At 45.1% G+C, this 18,270-nt stretch overlaps 1 protein-coding gene across 1 annotated transcript in view; it reads left to right on the top strand.

Annotated features, from left to right (window-relative positions):
- Positions 1–18,270, top strand: part of dnajb12b (DnaJ heat shock protein family (Hsp40) member B12b) — a 34,290-nt gene that overhangs the window by 600 nt on the left and 15,420 nt on the right. The window contains 1 exon segment of the mRNA XM_082152497.1: positions 14,279–14,414. Coding sequence (XP_082008623.1) covers positions 14,279–14,414 — 136 coding nt within the window.

Raw genomic sequence — 18,270 nt, 5'->3', positions numbered from 1 at the left:
TGATGATGATGCAACTCTTGCATACACAGGTCATATTCAGATGTCATGTTAATCTGGCTGTGTCTCAAACCCAAGTGAGTTTGATTAGACCGCATATTAGACCAGAACACTTCTGCATTCAAAACTTCACCCTAAAATCAAAACAATAATAATTTATATAGAAATACTTAAATAATAATAAAAACATAATAAAAATAAATAATTGATAATATTATTGATTATTGTAATTAAATAGTGCTCATATTTGTGCATAAATAACTATTGTCAGGATTTTTTTTAATGCATTGTGCCATTTTCATAAAAAATAATGCAGGTTTTTCTTGTTCATAAAACATGATAGTTTCACCCTAAAATCAAAACAAGAATGATTTATATAGAAATACTTTTTATAAATAAATAAATAATGCTAATATTTGTGCATATATAGCTATTTTCAGGATTTTTTGTCGTTGCATTGTGTCATTTTCATAAACATGCATTGTTTTTTTTATTTTATTTAATTTAGTTCATAAAAACATGATATTTTTCTTATAATTTTCTTTAAGCAGAAATATAATTCCAGGTTTGTAACGCGCTGATGTTGTGAAGGTATAATCTCATTCTCATCCTCCTCCGCTCCTGCTATAATGTCCAGTTGCTCACTGTAAAGGGGACTCACTAGTGCTCTCGGATGTCGTCTGCGTAGGGAACGGGGGTTTAAGGGCAGGGGAGACGAACCCCATCCTAACATCTAAAAGTGTTGGTGTGTGTGTTGATCTGATGAGTGTGTGTTGATCTGATGAGTGTGTGTTGGTGTGTTGATCTGATGAGTGTGTGTTGGTGTGTTGATCTGATGAGTGTGTGTTGGTGTGTTGATCTGATGAGTGTGTGTTGGTGTGTTGATCTGATGATTGTGTGTCGATCTGATGAGTGTGTGTTGGTGTGTTGATCTGATGAGTGTGTGTTGGTGTGTCGATCTGATGAGTGTGTGTTGGTGTGTCGATCTGATGAGTGTGTGTTGGTGTGTCGATCTGATGAGTGTGTGTTGGTGTGTCGATCTGATGAGTGTGTGTTGATCTGATGAGTGTGTGTTGGTGTGTTGATCTGATGAGTGTGTGTCGATCTGATGAGTGTGTGTTGGTGTGTTGATCTGATGAGTGTGTGTTGATCTGACGAGTGTGTGTCGATCTGATGAGTGTGTGTTGGTGTGTTGATCTGATGAGTGTGTGTTGGTGTGTTGATCTGATGAGTGTGTGTCGATCTGATGAGTGTGTGTTGGTGTGTCGATCTGATGAGTGTGTGTTGGTGTGTTGATCTGATGAGTGTGTGTTGGTGTGTTGATCTGATGAGTGTGTGTTGGTGTGTTGATCTGTGTGTGTCGATCTGATGAGTGTGTGTTGATCTGACGAGTGTGTGTCGATCTGATGAGTGTGTGTTGGTGTGTTGATCTGATGAGTGTGTGTTGGTGTGTTGATCTGATGAGTGTGTGTCGATCTGATGAGTGTGTGTTGGTGTGTCGATCTGATGAGTGTGTGTTGATCTGACGAGTGTGTGTCGATCTGATGAGTGTGTGTTGGTGTGTTGATCTGATGAGTGTGTGTTGGTGTGTTGATCTGATGAGTGTGTGTCGATCTGATGAGTGTGTGTTGGTGTGTCGATCTGATGAGTGTGTGTTGGTGTGTCGATCTGATGAGTGTGTGTTGGTGTGTTGATCTGATGAGTGTGTGTTGGTGTGTTGATCTGATGAGTGTGTGTTGGTGTGTTGATCTGTGTGTGTCGATCTGATGAGTGTGTGTTGATCTGACGAGTGTGTGTCGATCTGATGAGTGTGTGTTGGTGTGTTGATCTGATGAGTGTGTGTTGGTGTGTTGATCTGATGAGTGTGTGTTGGTGTGTTGATCTGATGAGTGTGTGTTGGTGTGTTGATCTGATGAGTGTGTGTTGATCTGATGAGTGTGTGTTGGTGTGTTGATCTGATGAGTGTGTGTTGGTGTGTTGATCTGATGAGTGTGTGTTGGTGTGTTGATCTGATGACTGTGTGTTGGTGTGTTGATCTGTGTGTGTCGATCTGATGAGTGTGTGTTGATCTGACGAGTGTGTGTCGATCTGATGAGTGTGTGTTGGTGTGTTGATCTGATGAGTGTGTGTTGGTGTGTTGATCTGATGAGTGTGTGTCGATCTGATGAGTGTGTGTTGGTGTGTTGATCTGATGAGTGTGTGTTGGTGTGTCGATCTTATGAGTGTGTGTTGGTGTGTCGATCTGATGAGTGTGTGTTGATCTGACGAGTGTGTGTCGATCTGATGAGTGTGTGTTGGTGTGTTGATCTGATGAGTGTGTGTTGGTGTGTTGATCTGATGAGTGTGTGTCGATCTGATGAGTGTGTGTTGGTGTGTCGATCTGATGAGTGTGTGTTGGTGTGTCGATCTGATGAGTGTGTGTTGGTGTGTGTTGATCTGATGAGTGTGTGTTGGTGTGTTGATCTGATGAGTGTGTGTCGATCTGACGAGTGTGTGTTGATCTGATGAGTGTGTGTTGGTGTGTTGATCTGATGAGTGTGTGTTGGTGTGTTGATCTGATGAGTGTGTGTGGATCTGACGAGTGTGTGTTGGTGTGTTGATCTGATGAGTGTGTGTGGATCTGACGAGTGTGTGTGTGTGGATCTGACGAGTGTGTGTGGATCTGACGAGTGTGTGTGGATCTGACGAGTGTGTGTTGATCTGACGAGTGTGTGTTGATCTGATGAGTGTGTGTTGATCTGACGAGTGTGTGTGTGTGTGTGTGGATCTGACGAGTGTGTGTGTGTGTGTGGATCTGACGAGTGTGTGTGGATCTGACGAGTGTGTGTGGATCTGACGAGTGTGTGTTGATCTGACGAGTGTGTGTTGGTGTGTTGATCTGATGAGTGTGTGTTGATCTGATGAGTGTGTGTTGATCTGATGAGTGTGTGTTGATCTGATGAGTGTGTGTTGATCTGATGAGTGTGTGTTGATCTGACGAGTGTGTGTGTGTGTGGATCTGACGAGTGTGTGTGGATCTGACGAGTGTGTGTTGATCTGATGAGTGTGTGTTGGTGTGTGTTGATCTGACGAGTGTGTGTTGGTGTGTGTTGATCTGACGAGTGTGTGTTGGTGTGTGTTGATCTGATGAGTGTGTGTTGGTGTGTGTTGATCTGATGAGTGTGTGTTGGTGTGTGTTGATCTGATGAGTGTGTGTGGATCTGATGAGTGTGTGTTGATCTGATGAGTGTGTGTTGATCTGACGAGTGTGTGTTGGTGTGTGTTGATCTGATGAGTGTGTGTGGATCTGATGAGTGTGTGTGGATCTGACGAGTGTGTGTTGGTGTGTGTTGATCTGATGAGTGTGTGTTGGTGTGTGTTGATCTGACGAGTGTGTGTTGGTGTGTTGATCTGACGAGTGTGTGTTGGTGTGTTGATCTGATGAGTGTGTGTTGATCTGACGAGTGTGTGTTGGTGTGTGTTGATCTGATGAGTGTGTGTTGGTGTGTGTTGATCTGATGAGTGTGTGTTGATCTGACGAGTGTGTGTTGGTGTGAGTTGATCTGACGAGTGTGTGTTGGTGTGTGTTGATCTGACGAGTGTGTGTTGGTGTGTGTTGATCTGACGAGTGTGTGTTGGTGTGTGTTGATCTGATGAGTGTGTGTTGGTGTGTGTTGATCTGACGAGTGTGTGTTGATCTGATGAGTGTGTGTTGGTGTGTGTTGATCTGATGAGTGTGTGTTGGTGTGTGTTGATCTGACGAGTGTGTGTTGGTGTGTGTTGATCTGATGAGTGTGTGTTGGTGTGTTGATCTGACGAGTGTGTGTTGGTGTGTGTTGATCTGACGAGTGTGTGTTGGTGTGTGTTGATCTGACAAGTGTGTGTTGGTGTGTGTTGATCTGATGAGTGTGTGTGGATCTGATGAGTGTGTGTTGATCTGATGAGTGTGTGTTGATCTGATGAGTGTGTGTTGATCTGACGAGTGTGTGTTGGTGTGTTGATCTGATGAGTGCGTGTGGATCTGATGAGTGTGTGTGGATCTGACGAGTGTGTGTTGGTGTGTGTTGATCTGACGAGTGTGTGTTGATCTGATGAGTGTGTGTTGGTGTGTTGATCTGACGAGTGTGTGTTGGTGTGTTGATCTGATGAGTGTGTGTTGGTGTGTTGATCTGACGAGTGTGTGTTGGTGTGTTGATCTGATGAGTGCGTGTGGATCTGATGAGTGTGTGTTGATCTGACGAGTGTGTGTTGGTGTGTGTTGATCTGACGAGTGTGTGTTGGTGTGTGTTGATCTGATGAGTGTGTGTTGGTGTGTTGATCTGACGAGTGTGTGTTGGTGTGTGTTGATCTGACGAGTGTGTGTTGGTGTGTGTTGATCTGACGAGTGTGTGTTGGTGTGTTGATCTGACGAGTGTGTGTTGGTGTGTGTTGATCTGACGAGTGTGTGTTGGTGTGTGTTGATCTGACGAGTGTGTGTTGGTGTGTTGATCTGACGAGTGTGTGTTGGTGTGTGTTGATCTGACGAGTGTGTGTTGGTGTGTGTTGATCTGACGAGTGTGTGTTGGTGTGTGTTGATCTGACGAGTGTGTGTTGGTGTGTGCTGATCTGACGAGTGTGTGTTGGTGTGTGTTGATCTGACGAGTGTGTGTTGGTGTGTGTTGATCTGACGAGTGTGTGTTGGTGTGTGTTGATCTGACCAGTGTGTGTTGGTGTGTGTTGATCTGACGAGTGTGTGTTGGTGTGTTGATCTGACGAGTGTGTGTTGGTGTGTGTTGATCTGACGAGTGTGTGTTGGTGTGTGTTGATCTGACGAGTGTGTGTTGATCTGATGAGTGTGTGTTGGTGTGTTGATCTGACGAGTGTGTGTTGGTGTGTGTGGATCTGATGAGTGTGTGTGGATCTGACGAGTGTGTGTGTGTGTGTGGATCTGACGAGTGTGTGTGGATCTGGCGAGTGTGTGTGGATCTGACGAGTGTGTGTGGATCTGATGAGTGTGTGTTGATCTGATGAGTGTGTGTTGATCTGACGAGTGTGTGTGTGTGTGGATCTGACGAGTGTGTGTGGATCTGACGAGTGTGTGTGGATCTGACGAGTGTGTGTTGATCTGACGAGTGTGTGTTGATCTGATGAGTGTGTGTTGATCTGACGAGTGTGTGTTGGTGTGTTGATCTGATGAGTGCGTGTGGATCTGATGAGTGCGTGTGGATCTGACGAGTGTGTGTGGATCTGACGAGTGTGTGTGGATCTGACGAGTGTGTGTGGATCTGACGAGTGTGTGTGGATCTGACGAGTGTGTGTTGATCTGACGAGTGTGTGTTGGTGTGTTGATCTGATGAGTGTGTGTTGATCTGATTAGTGTGTGTGGATCTGATGAGTGTGTGTGGATCTGACGAGTGTGTGTGTGTGTGGATCTGACGAGTGTGTGTGGATCTGACGAGTGTGTGTGGATCTGACGAGTGTGTGTGGATCTGACGAGTGTGTGTGGATCTGACGAGTGTGTGTGGATCTGACGAGTGTGTGTGGATCTGACGAGTGTGTGTGGATCTGACGAGTGTGTGTTGATCTGACGAGTGTGTGTTGGTGTGTTGATCTGATGAGTGTGTGTTGATCTGACGAGTGTGTGTTGGTGTGTTGATCTGATGAGTGTGTGTTGATCTGATTAGTGTGTGTGGATCTGATGAGTGTGTGTGGATCTGACGAGTGTGTGTGTGTGTGTGGATCTGACGAGTGAGTGTGGATCTGACGAGTGTGTGTGGATCTGACGAGTGTGTGTGGATCTGACGAGTGTGTGTTGGTGTGTTGATCTGACGAGTGTGTGTGGATCTGACGAGTGTGTGTTGGTGTGTGTTGATCTGATGAGTGTGTGTGGATCTGATGAGTGTGTGTTGGTGTGTTGATCTGATTAGTGTGTGTGGATCTGAAGAGTGTGTGTTGGTGTGTGTTGATCTGATGAGTGTGTGTGGATCTGACGAGTGTGTGTTGGTGTGTGTTGATCTGATGAGTGTGTGTGGATCTGACGAGTGTGTGTTGGTGTGTTGATCTGATGAGTGTGTGTGGATCTGACGAGTGTGTGTGGATCTGACGAGTGTGTGTGGATCTGACGAGTGTGTGTGGATCTGACGAGTGTGTGTTGGTGTGTTGATCTGATGAGTGTGTGTTGATCTGATTAGTGTGTGTGGATCTTAAGAGTGTGTGTTGGTGTGTGTTGATCTGATGAGTGTGTGTGGATCTGACGAGTGTGTGTGGATCTGACGAGTGTGTGTTGATCTGACGAGTGTGTGTGGATCTGACGAGTGTGTGTGGATCTGACGAGTGTGTGTGGATCTGACGAGTGTGTGTGGATCTGACGAGTGTGTGTGGATCTGACGAGTGTGTGTGGATCTGACGAGTGTGTGTTGGTGTGTTGATCTGATTAGTGTGTGTTGATCTGATTAGTGTGTGTGGATCTGAAGAGTGTGTGTTGGTGTGTGTTGATCTGACGAGTGTGTGTGGATCTGACGAGTGTGTGTTGATCTGACGAGTGTGTGTTGATCTGACGAGTGTGTGTTGGTGTGTGTTGATCTGATGAGTGTGTGTGGATCTGATGAGTGTGTGTGTTGATCTGATGAGTGTGTGTTGATCTGATGAGTGTGTGTTGATCTGACGAGTGTGTGTTGGTGTGTGTTGATCTGACGAGTGTGTGTTGGTGTGTGTTGATCTGATGAGTGTGTGTTGGTGTGTTGATCTGATGAGTGTGTGTGTTGATCTGATGAGTGTGTGTTGATCTGATGAGTGTGTGTGGATCTGACGAGTGTGTGTTGGTGTGTGTTGATCTGATGAGTGTGTGTTGGTGTGTGTTGATCTGACGAGTGTGTGTTGGTGTGTTGATCTGACGAGTGTGTGTTGGTGTGTTGATCTGATGAGTGTGTGTTGATCTGACGAGTGTGTGTTGGTGTGTGTTGATCTGATGAGTGTGTGTTGGTGTGTGTTGATCTGATGAGTGTGTGTTGATCTGACGAGTGTGTGTTGGTGTGAGTTGATCTGACGAGTGTGTGTTGGTGTGTGTTGATCTGACGAGTGTGTGTTGGTGTGTGTTGATCTGACGAGTGTGTGTTGGTGTGTGTTGATCTGATGAGTGTGTGTTGGTGTGTGTTGATCTGACGAGTGTGTGTTGATCTGATGAGTGTGTGTTGGTGTGTGTTGATCTGATGAGTGTGTGTTGGTGTGTGTTGATCTGACGAGTGTGTGTTGGTGTGTGTTGATCTGATGAGTGTGTGTTGATCTGACGAGTGTGTGTTGGTGTGTGTTGATCTGACGAGTGTGTGTTGGTGTGTGTTGATCTGACGAGTGTGTGTTGGTGTGTGTTGATCTGATGAGTGTGTGTGGATCTGATGAGTGTGTGTTGATCTGATGAGTGTGTGTTGATCTGACGAGTGTGTGTTGGTGTGTTGATCTGATGAGTGCGTGTGGATCTGATGAGTGTGTGTGGATCTGACGAGTGTGTGTTGGTGTGTGTTGATCTGACGAGTGTGTGTTGGTGTGTGTTGATCTGATGAGTGTGTGTTGGTGTGTTGATCTGACGAGTGTGTGTTGGTGTGTTGATCTGATGAGTGTGTGTTGGTGTGTTGATCTGACGAGTGTGTGTTGGTGTGTTGATCTGATGAGTGCGTGTGGATCTGATGAGTGTGTGTTGATCTGACGAGTGTGTGTTGGTGTGTGTTGATCTGACGAGTGTGTGTTGGTGTGTGTTGATCTGATGAGTGTGTGTTGGTGTGTTGATCTGACGAGTGTGTGTTGGTGTGTGTTGATCTGACGAGTGTGTGTTGGTGTGTGTTGATCTGACGAGTGTGTGTTGGTGTGTTGATCTGACGAGTGTGTGTTGGTGTGTGTTGATCTGACGAGTGTGTGTTGGTGTGTGTTGATCTGACGAGTGTGTGTTGGTGTGTTGATCTGACGAGTGTGTGTTGGTGTGTGTTGATCTGACGAGTGTGTGTTGGTGTGTGTTGATCTGACGAGTGTGTGTTGGTGTGTGTTGATCTGACGAGTGTGTGTTGGTGTGTGCTGATCTGACGAGTGTGTGTTGGTGTGTGTTGATCTGACGAGTGTGTGTTGGTGTGTGTTGATCTGACGAGTGTGTGTTGGTGTGTGTTGATCTGACGAGTGTGTGTTGGTGTGTGTTGATCTGACGAGTGTGTGTTGGTGTGTTGATCTGACGAGTGTGTGTTGGTGTGTGTTGATCTGACGAGTGTGTGTTGGTGTGTGTTGATCTGACGAGTGTGTGTTGATCTGATGAGTGTGTGTTGGTGTGTTGATCTGACGAGTGTGTGTTGGTGTGTGTGGATCTGATGAGTGTGTGTGGATCTGACGAGTGTGTGTGTGTGTGTGGATCTGACGAGTGTGTGTGGATCTGGCGAGTGTGTGTGGATCTGACGAGTGTGTGTGGATCTGATGAGTGTGTGTTGATCTGATGAGTGTGTGTTGATCTGACGAGTGTGTGTGTGTGTGTGGATCTGACGAGTGTGTGTTGATCTGACGAGTGTGTGTGGATCTGACGAGTGTGTGTGGATCTGACGAGTGTGTGTTGATCTGATGAGTGTGTGTTGATCTGACGAGTGTGTGTTGGTGTGTTGATCTGATGAGTGCGTGTGGATCTGACGAGTGTGTGTGGATCTGACGAGTGTGTGTGGATCTGACGAGTGTGTGGATCTGACGAGTGTGTGTTGATCTGATGAGTGTGTGTTGATCTGACGAGTGTGTGTTGGTGTGTTGATCTGATGAGTGTGTGTTGATCTGATTAGTGTGTGTGGATCTGATGAGTGTGTGTGGATCTGACGAGTGTGTGTGTGTGTGTGGATCTGACGAGTGTGTGTGGATCTGACGAGTGTGTGTGGATCTGACGAGTGTGTGTGGATCTGACGAGTGTGTGTGGATCTGATGAGTGTGTGTGGATCTGACGAGTGTGTGTGGATCTGACGAGTGTGTGTGGATCTGACGAGTGTGTGTGGATCTGACGAGTGTGTGTGGATCTGACGAGTGTGTGTTGATCTGACGAGTGTGTGTTGGTGTGTTGATCTGATGAGTGTGTGTTGATCTGATTAGTGTGTGTGGATCTGATGAGTGTGTGTGGATCTGACGAGTGTGTGTGTGTGTGTGGATCTGACGAGTGTGTGTGGATCTGACGAGTGTGTGTGGATCTGACGAGTGTGTGTGGATCTGACGAGTGTGTGTGGATCTGACGAGTGTGTGTTGGTGTGTTGATCTGACGAGTGTGTGTGGATCTGACGAGTGTGTGTTGGTGTGTGTTGATCTGATGAGTGTGTGTGGATCTGATGAGTGTGTGTTGGTGTGTTGATCTGATGAGTGTGTGTTGATCTGATTAGTGTGTGTGGATCTGAAGAGTGTGTGTTGGTGTGTGTTGATCTGATGAGTGTGTGTGGATCTGACGAGTGTGTGTTGGTGTGTTGATCTGATTAGTGTGTGTGGATCTGAAGAGTGTGTGTTGGTGTGTGTTGATCTGATGAGTGTGTGTGGATCTGACGAGTGTGTGTTGGTGTGTTGATCTGATGAGTGTGTGTGGATCTGATGAGTGTGTGTGGATCTGACGAGTGTGTGTGGATCTGACGAGTGTGTGTGGATCTGACGAGTGTGTGTGGATCTGACGAGTGTGTGTGGATCTGACGAGTGTGTGTTGGTGTGTTGATCTGATGAGTGTGTGTTGATCTGATTAGTGTGTGTGGATCTTAAGAGTGTGTGTTGGTGTGTGTTGATCTGATGAGTGTGTGTGGATCTGACGAGTGTGTGTGGATCTGACGAGTGTGTGTTGATCTGACGAGTGTGTGTGGATCTGACGAGTGTGTGTGGATCTGACGAGTGTGTGTGGATCTGACGAGTGTGTGTGGATCTGACGAGTGTGTGTGGATCTGACGAGTGTGTGTTGGTGTGTTGATCTGATTAGTGTGTGTTGATCTGATTAGTGTGTGTGGATCTGAAGAGTGTGTGTTGGTGTGTGTTGATCTGACGAGTGTGTGTGGATCTGACGAGTGTGTGTTGATCTGACGAGTGTGTGTTGATCTGACGAGTGTGTGTTGATCTGACGAGTGTGTGTTGGTGTGTGTTGATCTGATGAGTGTGTGTGGATCTGATGAGTGTGTGTGTTGATCTGATGAGTGTGTGTTGATCTGATGAGTGTGTGTTGATCTGACGAGTGTGTGTTGGTGTGTGTTGATCTGACGAGTGTGTGTTGGTGTGTGTTGATCTGATGAGTGTGTGTTGGTGTGTTGATCTGATGAGTGTGTGTGTTGATCTGATGAGTGTGTGTTGATCTGATGAGTGTGTGTTGATCTGACGAGTGTGTGTTGGTGTGTGTTGATCTGACGAGTGTGTGTTGGTGTGTGTTGATCTGATGAGTGTGTGTTGGTGTGTTGATCTGATGAGTGTGTGTGGATCTGACGAGTGTGTGTTGGTGTGTGTTGATCTGACGAGTGTGTGTTGGTGTGTGTTGATCTGACGAGTGTGTGTTGGTGTGTTGATCTGATGAGTGTGTGTTGATCTGACGAGTGTGTGTTGGTGTGTGTTGATCTGATGAGTGTGTGTTGGTGTGTTGATCTGATGAGTGTGTGTTGATCTGACGAGTGTGTGTTGGTGTGTGTTGATCTGATGAGTGTGTGTTGATCTGATGAGTGTGTGTTGATCTGACGAGTGTGTGTTGGTGTGTGTTGATCTGACGAGTGTGTGTTGGTGTGTGTTGATCTGATTAGTGTGTGTGGATCTGATGAGTGTGTGTGGATCTGAGTGTGTGTGGATCTGACGAGTGTGTGTGGATCTGACGAGTGTGTGTTGGTGTGTTGATCTGATGAGTGTGTGTTGATCTGATTAGTGTGTGTGGATCTGAAGAGTGTGTGTTGGTGTGTGTTGATCTGATGAGTGTGTGTGGATCTGACGAGTGTGTGTGGATCTGACGAGTGTGTGTTGATCTGACGAGTGTGTGTGGATCTGACGAGTGTGTGTGGATCTGACGAGTGTGTGTGGATCTGATGAGTGTGTGTGGATCTGACGAGTGTGTGTTGGTGTGTTGATCTGATTAGTGTGTGTTGATCTGATTAGTGTGTGTGGATCTGAAGAGTGTGTGTTGGTGTGTGTTGATCTGACGAGTGTGTGTGGATCTGACGAGTGTGTGTTGATCTGACGAGTGTGTGTTGGTGTGTTGATCTGATGAGTGTGTGTTGATCTGATTAGTGTGTGTGGATCTGATGAGTGTGTGTTGATCTGACGAGTGTGTGTTGATCTGATGAGTGTGTGTTGGTGTGTGTGTTGATCTGACGAGTGTGTGTTGATCTGACGAGTGTGTGTTGGTGTGTGTTGATCTGATGAGTGTGTGTGGATCTGATGAGTGTGTGTTGATCTGATGAGTGTGTGTTGATCTGACGAGTGTGTGTTGGTGTGTGTTGATCTGACGAGTGTGTGTTGGTGTGTGTTGATCTGATGAGTGTGTGTTGGTGTGTTGATCTGATGAGTGTGTGTGGATCTGACGAGTGTGTGTTGGTGTGTGTTGATCTGACGAGTGTGTGTTGGTGTGTGTTGATCTGACGAGTGTGTGTTGGTGTGTTGATCTGATGAGTGTGTGTTGGTGTGTTGATCTGATGAGTGTGTGTTGATCTGACGAGTGTGTGTTGGTGTGTGTTGATCTGATGAGTGTGTGTTGGTGTGTTGATCTGATGAGTGTGTGTTGATCTGACGAGTGTGTGTTGGTGTGTGTTGATCTGATGAGTGTGTGTTGATCTGATGAGTGTGTGTGGATCTGATGAGTGTGTGTTGATCTGACGAGTGTGTGTTGGTGTGTGTTGATCTGACGAGTGTGTGTTGGTGTGTGTTGATCTGATGAGTGTGTGTTGGTGTGTGTTGATCTGACGAGTGTGTGTTGGTGTGTGTTGATCTGATGAGTGTGTGTTGGTGTGTGTTGATCTGATGAGTGTGTGTTGGTGTGTGTTGATCTGATGAGTGTGTGTTGGTGTGTGTTGATCTGACGAGTGTGTGTTGGTGTGTGTTGATCTGAGTGTGTTGGTGTGTGTTGATCTGATGAGTGTGTGTTGGTGTGTGTTGATCTGATGAGTGTGTGTGGATCTGATGAGTGTGTGTTGATCTGACGAGTGTGTGTTGGTGTGTGTTGATCTGATGAGTGTGTGTGGATCTGATGAGTGTGTGTGGATCTGACGAGTGTGTGTTGGTGTGTGTTGATCTGACGAGTGTGTGTTGGTGTGTGTTGATCTGACGAGTGTGTGTTGGTGTGTGTTGATCTGATGAGTGTGTGTTGGTGTGTGTTGATCTGATGAGTGTGTGTTGGTGTGTGTTGATCTGATGAGTGTGTGTTGGTGTGTGTTGATCTGACGAGTGTGTGTTGGTGTGTTGATCTGACGAGTGTGTGTTGGTGTGTGTTGATCTGACGAGTGTGTGTTGGTGTGTGTTGATCTGACGAGTGTGTGTTGGTGTGTGTTGATCTGATGAGTGTGTGTTGGTGTGTGTTGATCTGATGAGTGTGTGTTGGTGTGTGTTGATCTGACGAGTGTGTGTTGGTGTGTGTTGATCTGACGAGTGTGTGTTGGTGTGTGTTGATCTGACGAGTGTGTGTTGGTGTGTGTTGATCTGACGAGTGTGTGTTGGTGTGTGTTGATCTGACGAGTGTGTGTTGGTGTGTGTTGATCTGAAGAGTGTGTGTTGGTGTGTGTTGATCTGACGAGTGTGTGTTGGTGTGTGTTGATCTGATGAGTGTGTGTTGGTGTGTTGATCTGACGAGTGTGTGTTGGTGTGTGTTGATCTGACGAGTGTGTGTTGGTGTGTGTTGATCTGACGAGTGTGTGTTGGTGTGTGTTGATCTGATGAGTGTGTGTTGGTGTGTGTTGATCTGATGAGTGTGTGTTGGTGTGTGTTGATCTGACGAGTGTGTGTTGGTGTGTGTTGATCTGACGAGTGTGTGTTGGTGTGTGTTGATCTGACGAGTGTGTGTTGGTGTGTTGATCTGACGAGTGTGTGTTGGTGTGTGTTGATCTGACGAGTGTGTGTTGGTGTGTGTTGATCTGACGAGTGTGTGTTGGTGTGTGTTGATCTGACGAGTGTGTGTTGGTGTGTGTTGATCTGATGAGTGTGTGTTGGTGTGTGTTGATCTGACGAGTGTGTGTTGGTGTGTGTTGATCTGACGAGTGTGTGTTGGTGTGTGTTGATCTGACGAGTGTGTGTTGGTGTGTGTTGATCTGATGAGTGTGTGTTGGTGTGTGTTGATCTGACGAGTGTGTGTTGGTGTGTGTTGATCTGACGAGTGTGTGTTGGTGTGTGTTGATCTGACGAGTGTGTGTTGGTGTGTGTTGATCTGATGAGTGTGTGTTGGTGTGTGTTGATCTGTTGAGTGTGTGTTGGTGTGTGTTGATCTGACGAGTGTGTGTTGGTGTGTTGATCTGACGAGTGTGTGTTGGTGTGTGTTGATCTGACGAGTGTGTGTTGGTGTGTGTTGATCTGACGAGTGTGTGTTGGTGTGTGTTGATCTGACGAGTGTGTGTTGGTGTGTGTTGATCTGATGAGTGTGTGTTGGTGTGTGTTGATCTGACGAGTGTGTGTTGGTGTGTGTTGATCTGATGAGTGTGTGTTGGTGTGTGTTGATCTGATGAGTGTGTGTGGATCTGATGAGTGTATGTTGATCTGATGAGTGTGTGTTGATCTGATGAGTGTGTGTTGGTGTGTGTTGATCTGACGAGTGTGTGTTGGTGTGTGTTGATCTGACGAGTGTGTGTTGGTGTGTGTTGATCTGACGAGTGTGTGTTGGTGTGTGTTGATCTGACGAGTGTGTGTTGGTGTGTGTTGATCTGATGAGTGTGTGTTGGTGTGTGTTGATCTGACGAGTGTGTGTTGGTGTGTGTTGATCTGATGAGTGTGTGTTGGTGTGTGTTGATCTGATGAGTGTGTGTGGATCTGATGAGTGTGTGTGGATCTGATGAGTGTATGTTGATCTGATGAGTGTGTGTTGATCTGATGAGTGTGTGTTGATCTGACGAGTGTGTGTTGTACTTACGAGTGTGTGTGTGTGTGTGTGTGTGTGTTGATCTGATGAGTGTGTGTTGATCTGACGAGTGTGTGTTGGTGTGTGTTGATCTGATGAGTGTGTGTTGATCTGATGAGTGTGTGTTGATCTGACGAGTGTGTGTTGGTGTGTTGATCTGATGAGTGTGTGTTGATCTGATGAGTGTGTGTTGATCTGACGAGTGTGTGTTGTACTTACGAGTTTGTGTGTGTGTGTGTGTGTGTGTGTGTGTGTGTGTGTGTGTGTGTTGTTCTGCAGAGCTGCTGGAGTCTCTGGATCCTCAGAGCGGCGGCGCAGGAGCCCGTCAGCGGAGGTCAGGGGTCACCAGTAACGGCGCTGCACCTGCCGACTCCAGTAAACCATACACACCTGATCAGGTCGAGGCCGTCAGAAGGTGAACACACACACACACACACACACACACACACACACACACACACACTGATCATGTTCTACATCTCGAGTGTCTTCTCTATGTTATGATGCAAAAGCAGGTTTAGTTTTTCCCATGATCCTTTACAACTTGCCAATGCCTCTATATATACAGACCTCAGCAGATGCGATCCACCCGTGTTGTTTCTGTATTTTTTATAGTATTTATTAATGTTTTTGAAAGAATTTTTATTGGTATTTTTTCATATTTCAAATTTTAGTTTAAGATTAAATAATTCTGCTAGTGAGTTTCAGTAAATGTGTGATTTATGTTTTAGGGTTTTTTATATGTATATTCAGCTTTAATTTTTATTTTAGTTTTTATTGTCATTTATTTTTAGTACTTCAACATTATTCATAAGATCCAAGTCAGTGTTATTTAACTATTATTTATACAGTCACAGTATTTATTAATATTTTGAATGACCTTTTATTGTTATATTTTCAGTAATTTTAGTAAGTTTTAGCAATTTTGTAATATTATATTAGTTTGTTTATATTATATTTATATTTTATATTTAGTTTTTGTTTGTTTGTTTTAGTAATTTTAGTACTTCAACTTCAACTTATTATTGCATAAGATCCAAATTAGTGTTATTTTAGTATTATTTATATACTGTCTTAGTATTTATTAATATTTTGAATTACCTTTTTATATTTACCTTGTTACATTTTCAGTAGTTTTGATAAGTTTTATACATTTTGTAAAGTAACTTTTGTCATTTTTAGTACAAATATTATCACTCATTACAAGTATTATATTATACAAATATATTTAGAATTGTTATATTACATTTTTATTTTACTATATTATATTTATATTTTATATTTAGCTTTAATTTGTTTGTTTTAGTAATTTTAGTACTTCAACTTAAACATTTAATTCAGTTGCCAATGCAACAAGTGTTCAAATATGAGCTTCATTTCAATGAAGTGTGTTGCGTGTTCTTCAGAAGTGTGTGTTGCGTGTTCTTCAGAAGTGTGTGTTGCGTGTTCTTCAGAAGTGTGTGTTGCGTGTTCTTCAGAAGTGTGTGTTGCGTGTTCTTCAGAAGTGTGTGTTGCGTGTTCTTCAGAAGTGTGTGTTGCGTGTTCATCAGAAGTGTGTGTTGCGTGTTCTTCAGAAGTGTGTTGCGTGTTCTTCAGAAGTGTGTGTTGCGTGTTCTTCAGAAGTGTGTTGCGTGTTCTTCAGAAGTGTGTGTTGCGTGTTCTTCAGAAGTGTGTGTTGCGTGTTCTTCAGAAGTGTGTTGCGTGTTCTTCAGAAGTGTGTTGCGTGTTCTTCAGAAGTGTGTGGCGTGTTCTTCAGAAGTGTGTTCTTCAGAAGTGTGTGTTGCGTGTTCTTCAGAATTGTGTGTTGCATGTTCTTCAGAAGTGTGTTGCGTGTTCTTCAGAAGTGTGTGTTGCGTGTTCTTCAGAAGTGTGTGTTGCGTGTTCTTCAGAAGTGTGTTGCGTGTTCCTCAGAAGTGTGTGTTGCGTGTTCTTCAGAAGTGTGTGTTGCGTGTTCTTCAGAAGTGTGTTGCGTGTTCTTCAGAAGTGTGTGTTGCGTGTTCTTCAGAAGTGTGTGTTGCGTGTTCTTCAGAAGTGTGTGTTGCGTGTTCTTCAGAAGTGTGTGTTGCGTGTTCTTCAGAAGTGTGTGTGTTCTTCAGAAGTGTGTGTTGCGTGTTCTTCAGAAGTGTGTGTTGCGTGTTCTTCAGAAGTGTGTTGCGTGTTCTTCAGAAGTGTGTGTTGCGTGTTCATCAGAAGTGTGTGTTGCGTGTTCTTCAGAAGTGTGTGTTGCGTGTTCATCAGAAGTGTGTGTTGCGTGTTCTTCAGAAGTGTGTGTTGCGTGTTCTTCAGAAGTGTGTTGCGTGTTCTTCAGAAGTGTGTGTTGCGTGTTCTTCAGAAGTGTGTGTTGCGTGTTCTTCAGAAGTGTGTGTGTTCTTCAGAAGTGTGTGTTGCGTGTTCTTCAGAAGTGTGTTGCGTGTTCTTCAGAAGTGTGTGTTGCGTGTTCTTCAGAATTGTGTGTTGCGTGTTCTTCAGAAGTGTGTGTTGCGTGTTCTTCAGAAGTGTGTGTTGCGTGTTCTTCAGAAGTGTGTGTTGCGTGTTCTTCAGAAGTGTGTGTTGCGTGTTCTTCAGAAGTGTGTGTTGCGTGTTCTTCAGAAGTGTGTGTTGCGTGTTCTTCAGAAGTGTGTGTTGCGTGTTCTTCAGAAGTGTGTGTTGCGTGTTCTTCAGAAGTGTGTGTTGCGTGTTCTTCAGAAGTGTGTGTTGCGTGTTCTTCAGAAGTGTGTGTTGCGTGTTCATCAGAAGTGTGTGTTGCGTGTTCTTCAGAAGTGTGTTGCGTGTTCTTCAGAAGTGTGTGTTGCGTGTTCTTCAGAAGTGTGTTGCGTGTTCTTCAGAAGTGTGTGTTGCGTGTTCTTCAGAAGTGTGTTGCGTGTTCTTCAGAAGTGTGTTGCGTGTTCTTCAGAAGTGTGTGGCGTGTTCTTCAGAAGTGTGTTCTTCAGAAGTGTGTGTTGCGTGTTCTTCAGAATTGTGTGTTGCGTGTTCTTCAGAAGTGTGTTGCGTGTTCTTCAGAAGTGTGTGTTGCGTGTTCTTCAGAAGTGTGTGTTGCGTGTTCTTCAGAAGTGTGTTGCGTGTTCCTCAGAAGTGTGTGTTGCGTGTTCTTCAGAAGTGTGTGTTGCGTGTTCTTCAGAAGTGTGTTGCGTGTTCTTCAGAAGTGTGTGTTGCGTGTTCTTCAGAAGTGTGTGTTGCGTGTTCTTCAGAAGTGTGTGTTGCGTGTTCTTCAGAAGTGTGTGTTGCGTGTTCTTCAGAAGTGTGTGTTGCGTGTTCTTCAGAAGTGTGTGTGTTCTTCAGAAGTGTGTGTTGCGTGTTCTTCAGAAGTGTGTGTTGCGTGTTCTTCAGAAGTGTGTTGCGTGTTCTTCAGAAGTGTGTGTTGCGTGTTCATCAGAAGTGTGTGTTGCGTGTTCTTCAGAAGTGTGTGTTGCGTGTTCATCAGAAGTGTGTGTTGCGTGTTCTTCAGAAGTGTGTGTTGCGTGTTCTTCAGAAGTGTGTTGCGTGTTCTTCAGAAGTGTGTGTTGCGTGTTCTTCAGAAGTGTGTGTTGCGTGTTCTTCAGAAGTGTGTGTGTTCTTCAGAAGTGTGTGTTGCGTGTTCTTCAGAAGTGTGTTGCGTGTTCTTCAGAAGTGTGTGTTGCGTGTTCTTCAGAATTGTGTGTTGCGTGTTCTTCAGAAGTGTGTGTTGCGTGTTCTTCAGAAGTGTGTGTTGCGTGTTCTTCAGAAGTGTGTGTTGCGTGTTCTTCAGAAGTGTGTGTTGCGTGTTCTTCAGAAGTGTGTGTTGCGTGTTCTTCAGAAGTGTGTGTTGCGTGTTCTTCAGAAGTGTGTGTTGCGTGTTCTTCAGAAGTGTGTTGCGTGTTCTTCAGAAGTGTGTGTTGCGTGTTCTTCAGAAGTGTGTGTTGCGTGTTCTTCAGAAGTGTGTTGCGTGTTCTTCAGAAGTGTGTGTTGCGTGTTCATCAGAAGTGTGTGTTGCGTGTTCTTCAGAAGTGTGTGTTGCGTGTTCATCAGAAGTGTGTGTTGCGTGTTCTTCAGAAGTGTGTGTTGCGTGTTCTTCAGAAGTGTGTTGCGTGTTCTTCAGAAGTGTGTTGCGTGTTCTTCAGAAGTGTGTGTTGCGTGTTCTTCAGAAGTGTGTGTGTTCTTCAGAAGTGTGTGTTGCGTGTTCTTCAGAAGTGTGTTGCGTGTTCTTCAGAAGTGTGTGTTGCGTGTTCTTCAGAATTGTGTGTTGCGTGTTCTTCAGAAGTGTGTGTTGCGTGTTCTTCAGAAGTGTGTGTTGCGTGTTCTTCAGAAGTGTGTGT

Source organism: Leuciscus leuciscus (assembly GCF_965113295.1).
Source record: "Leuciscus leuciscus genome assembly, chromosome: 21".
Lineage (NCBI taxonomy): Eukaryota > Metazoa > Chordata > Actinopteri > Cypriniformes > Leuciscidae > Leuciscus > Leuciscus leuciscus.
The sequence above is the reverse complement of the archived record's forward strand: the minus strand, read 5'-3'. Positions and strand labels throughout refer to the sequence as shown.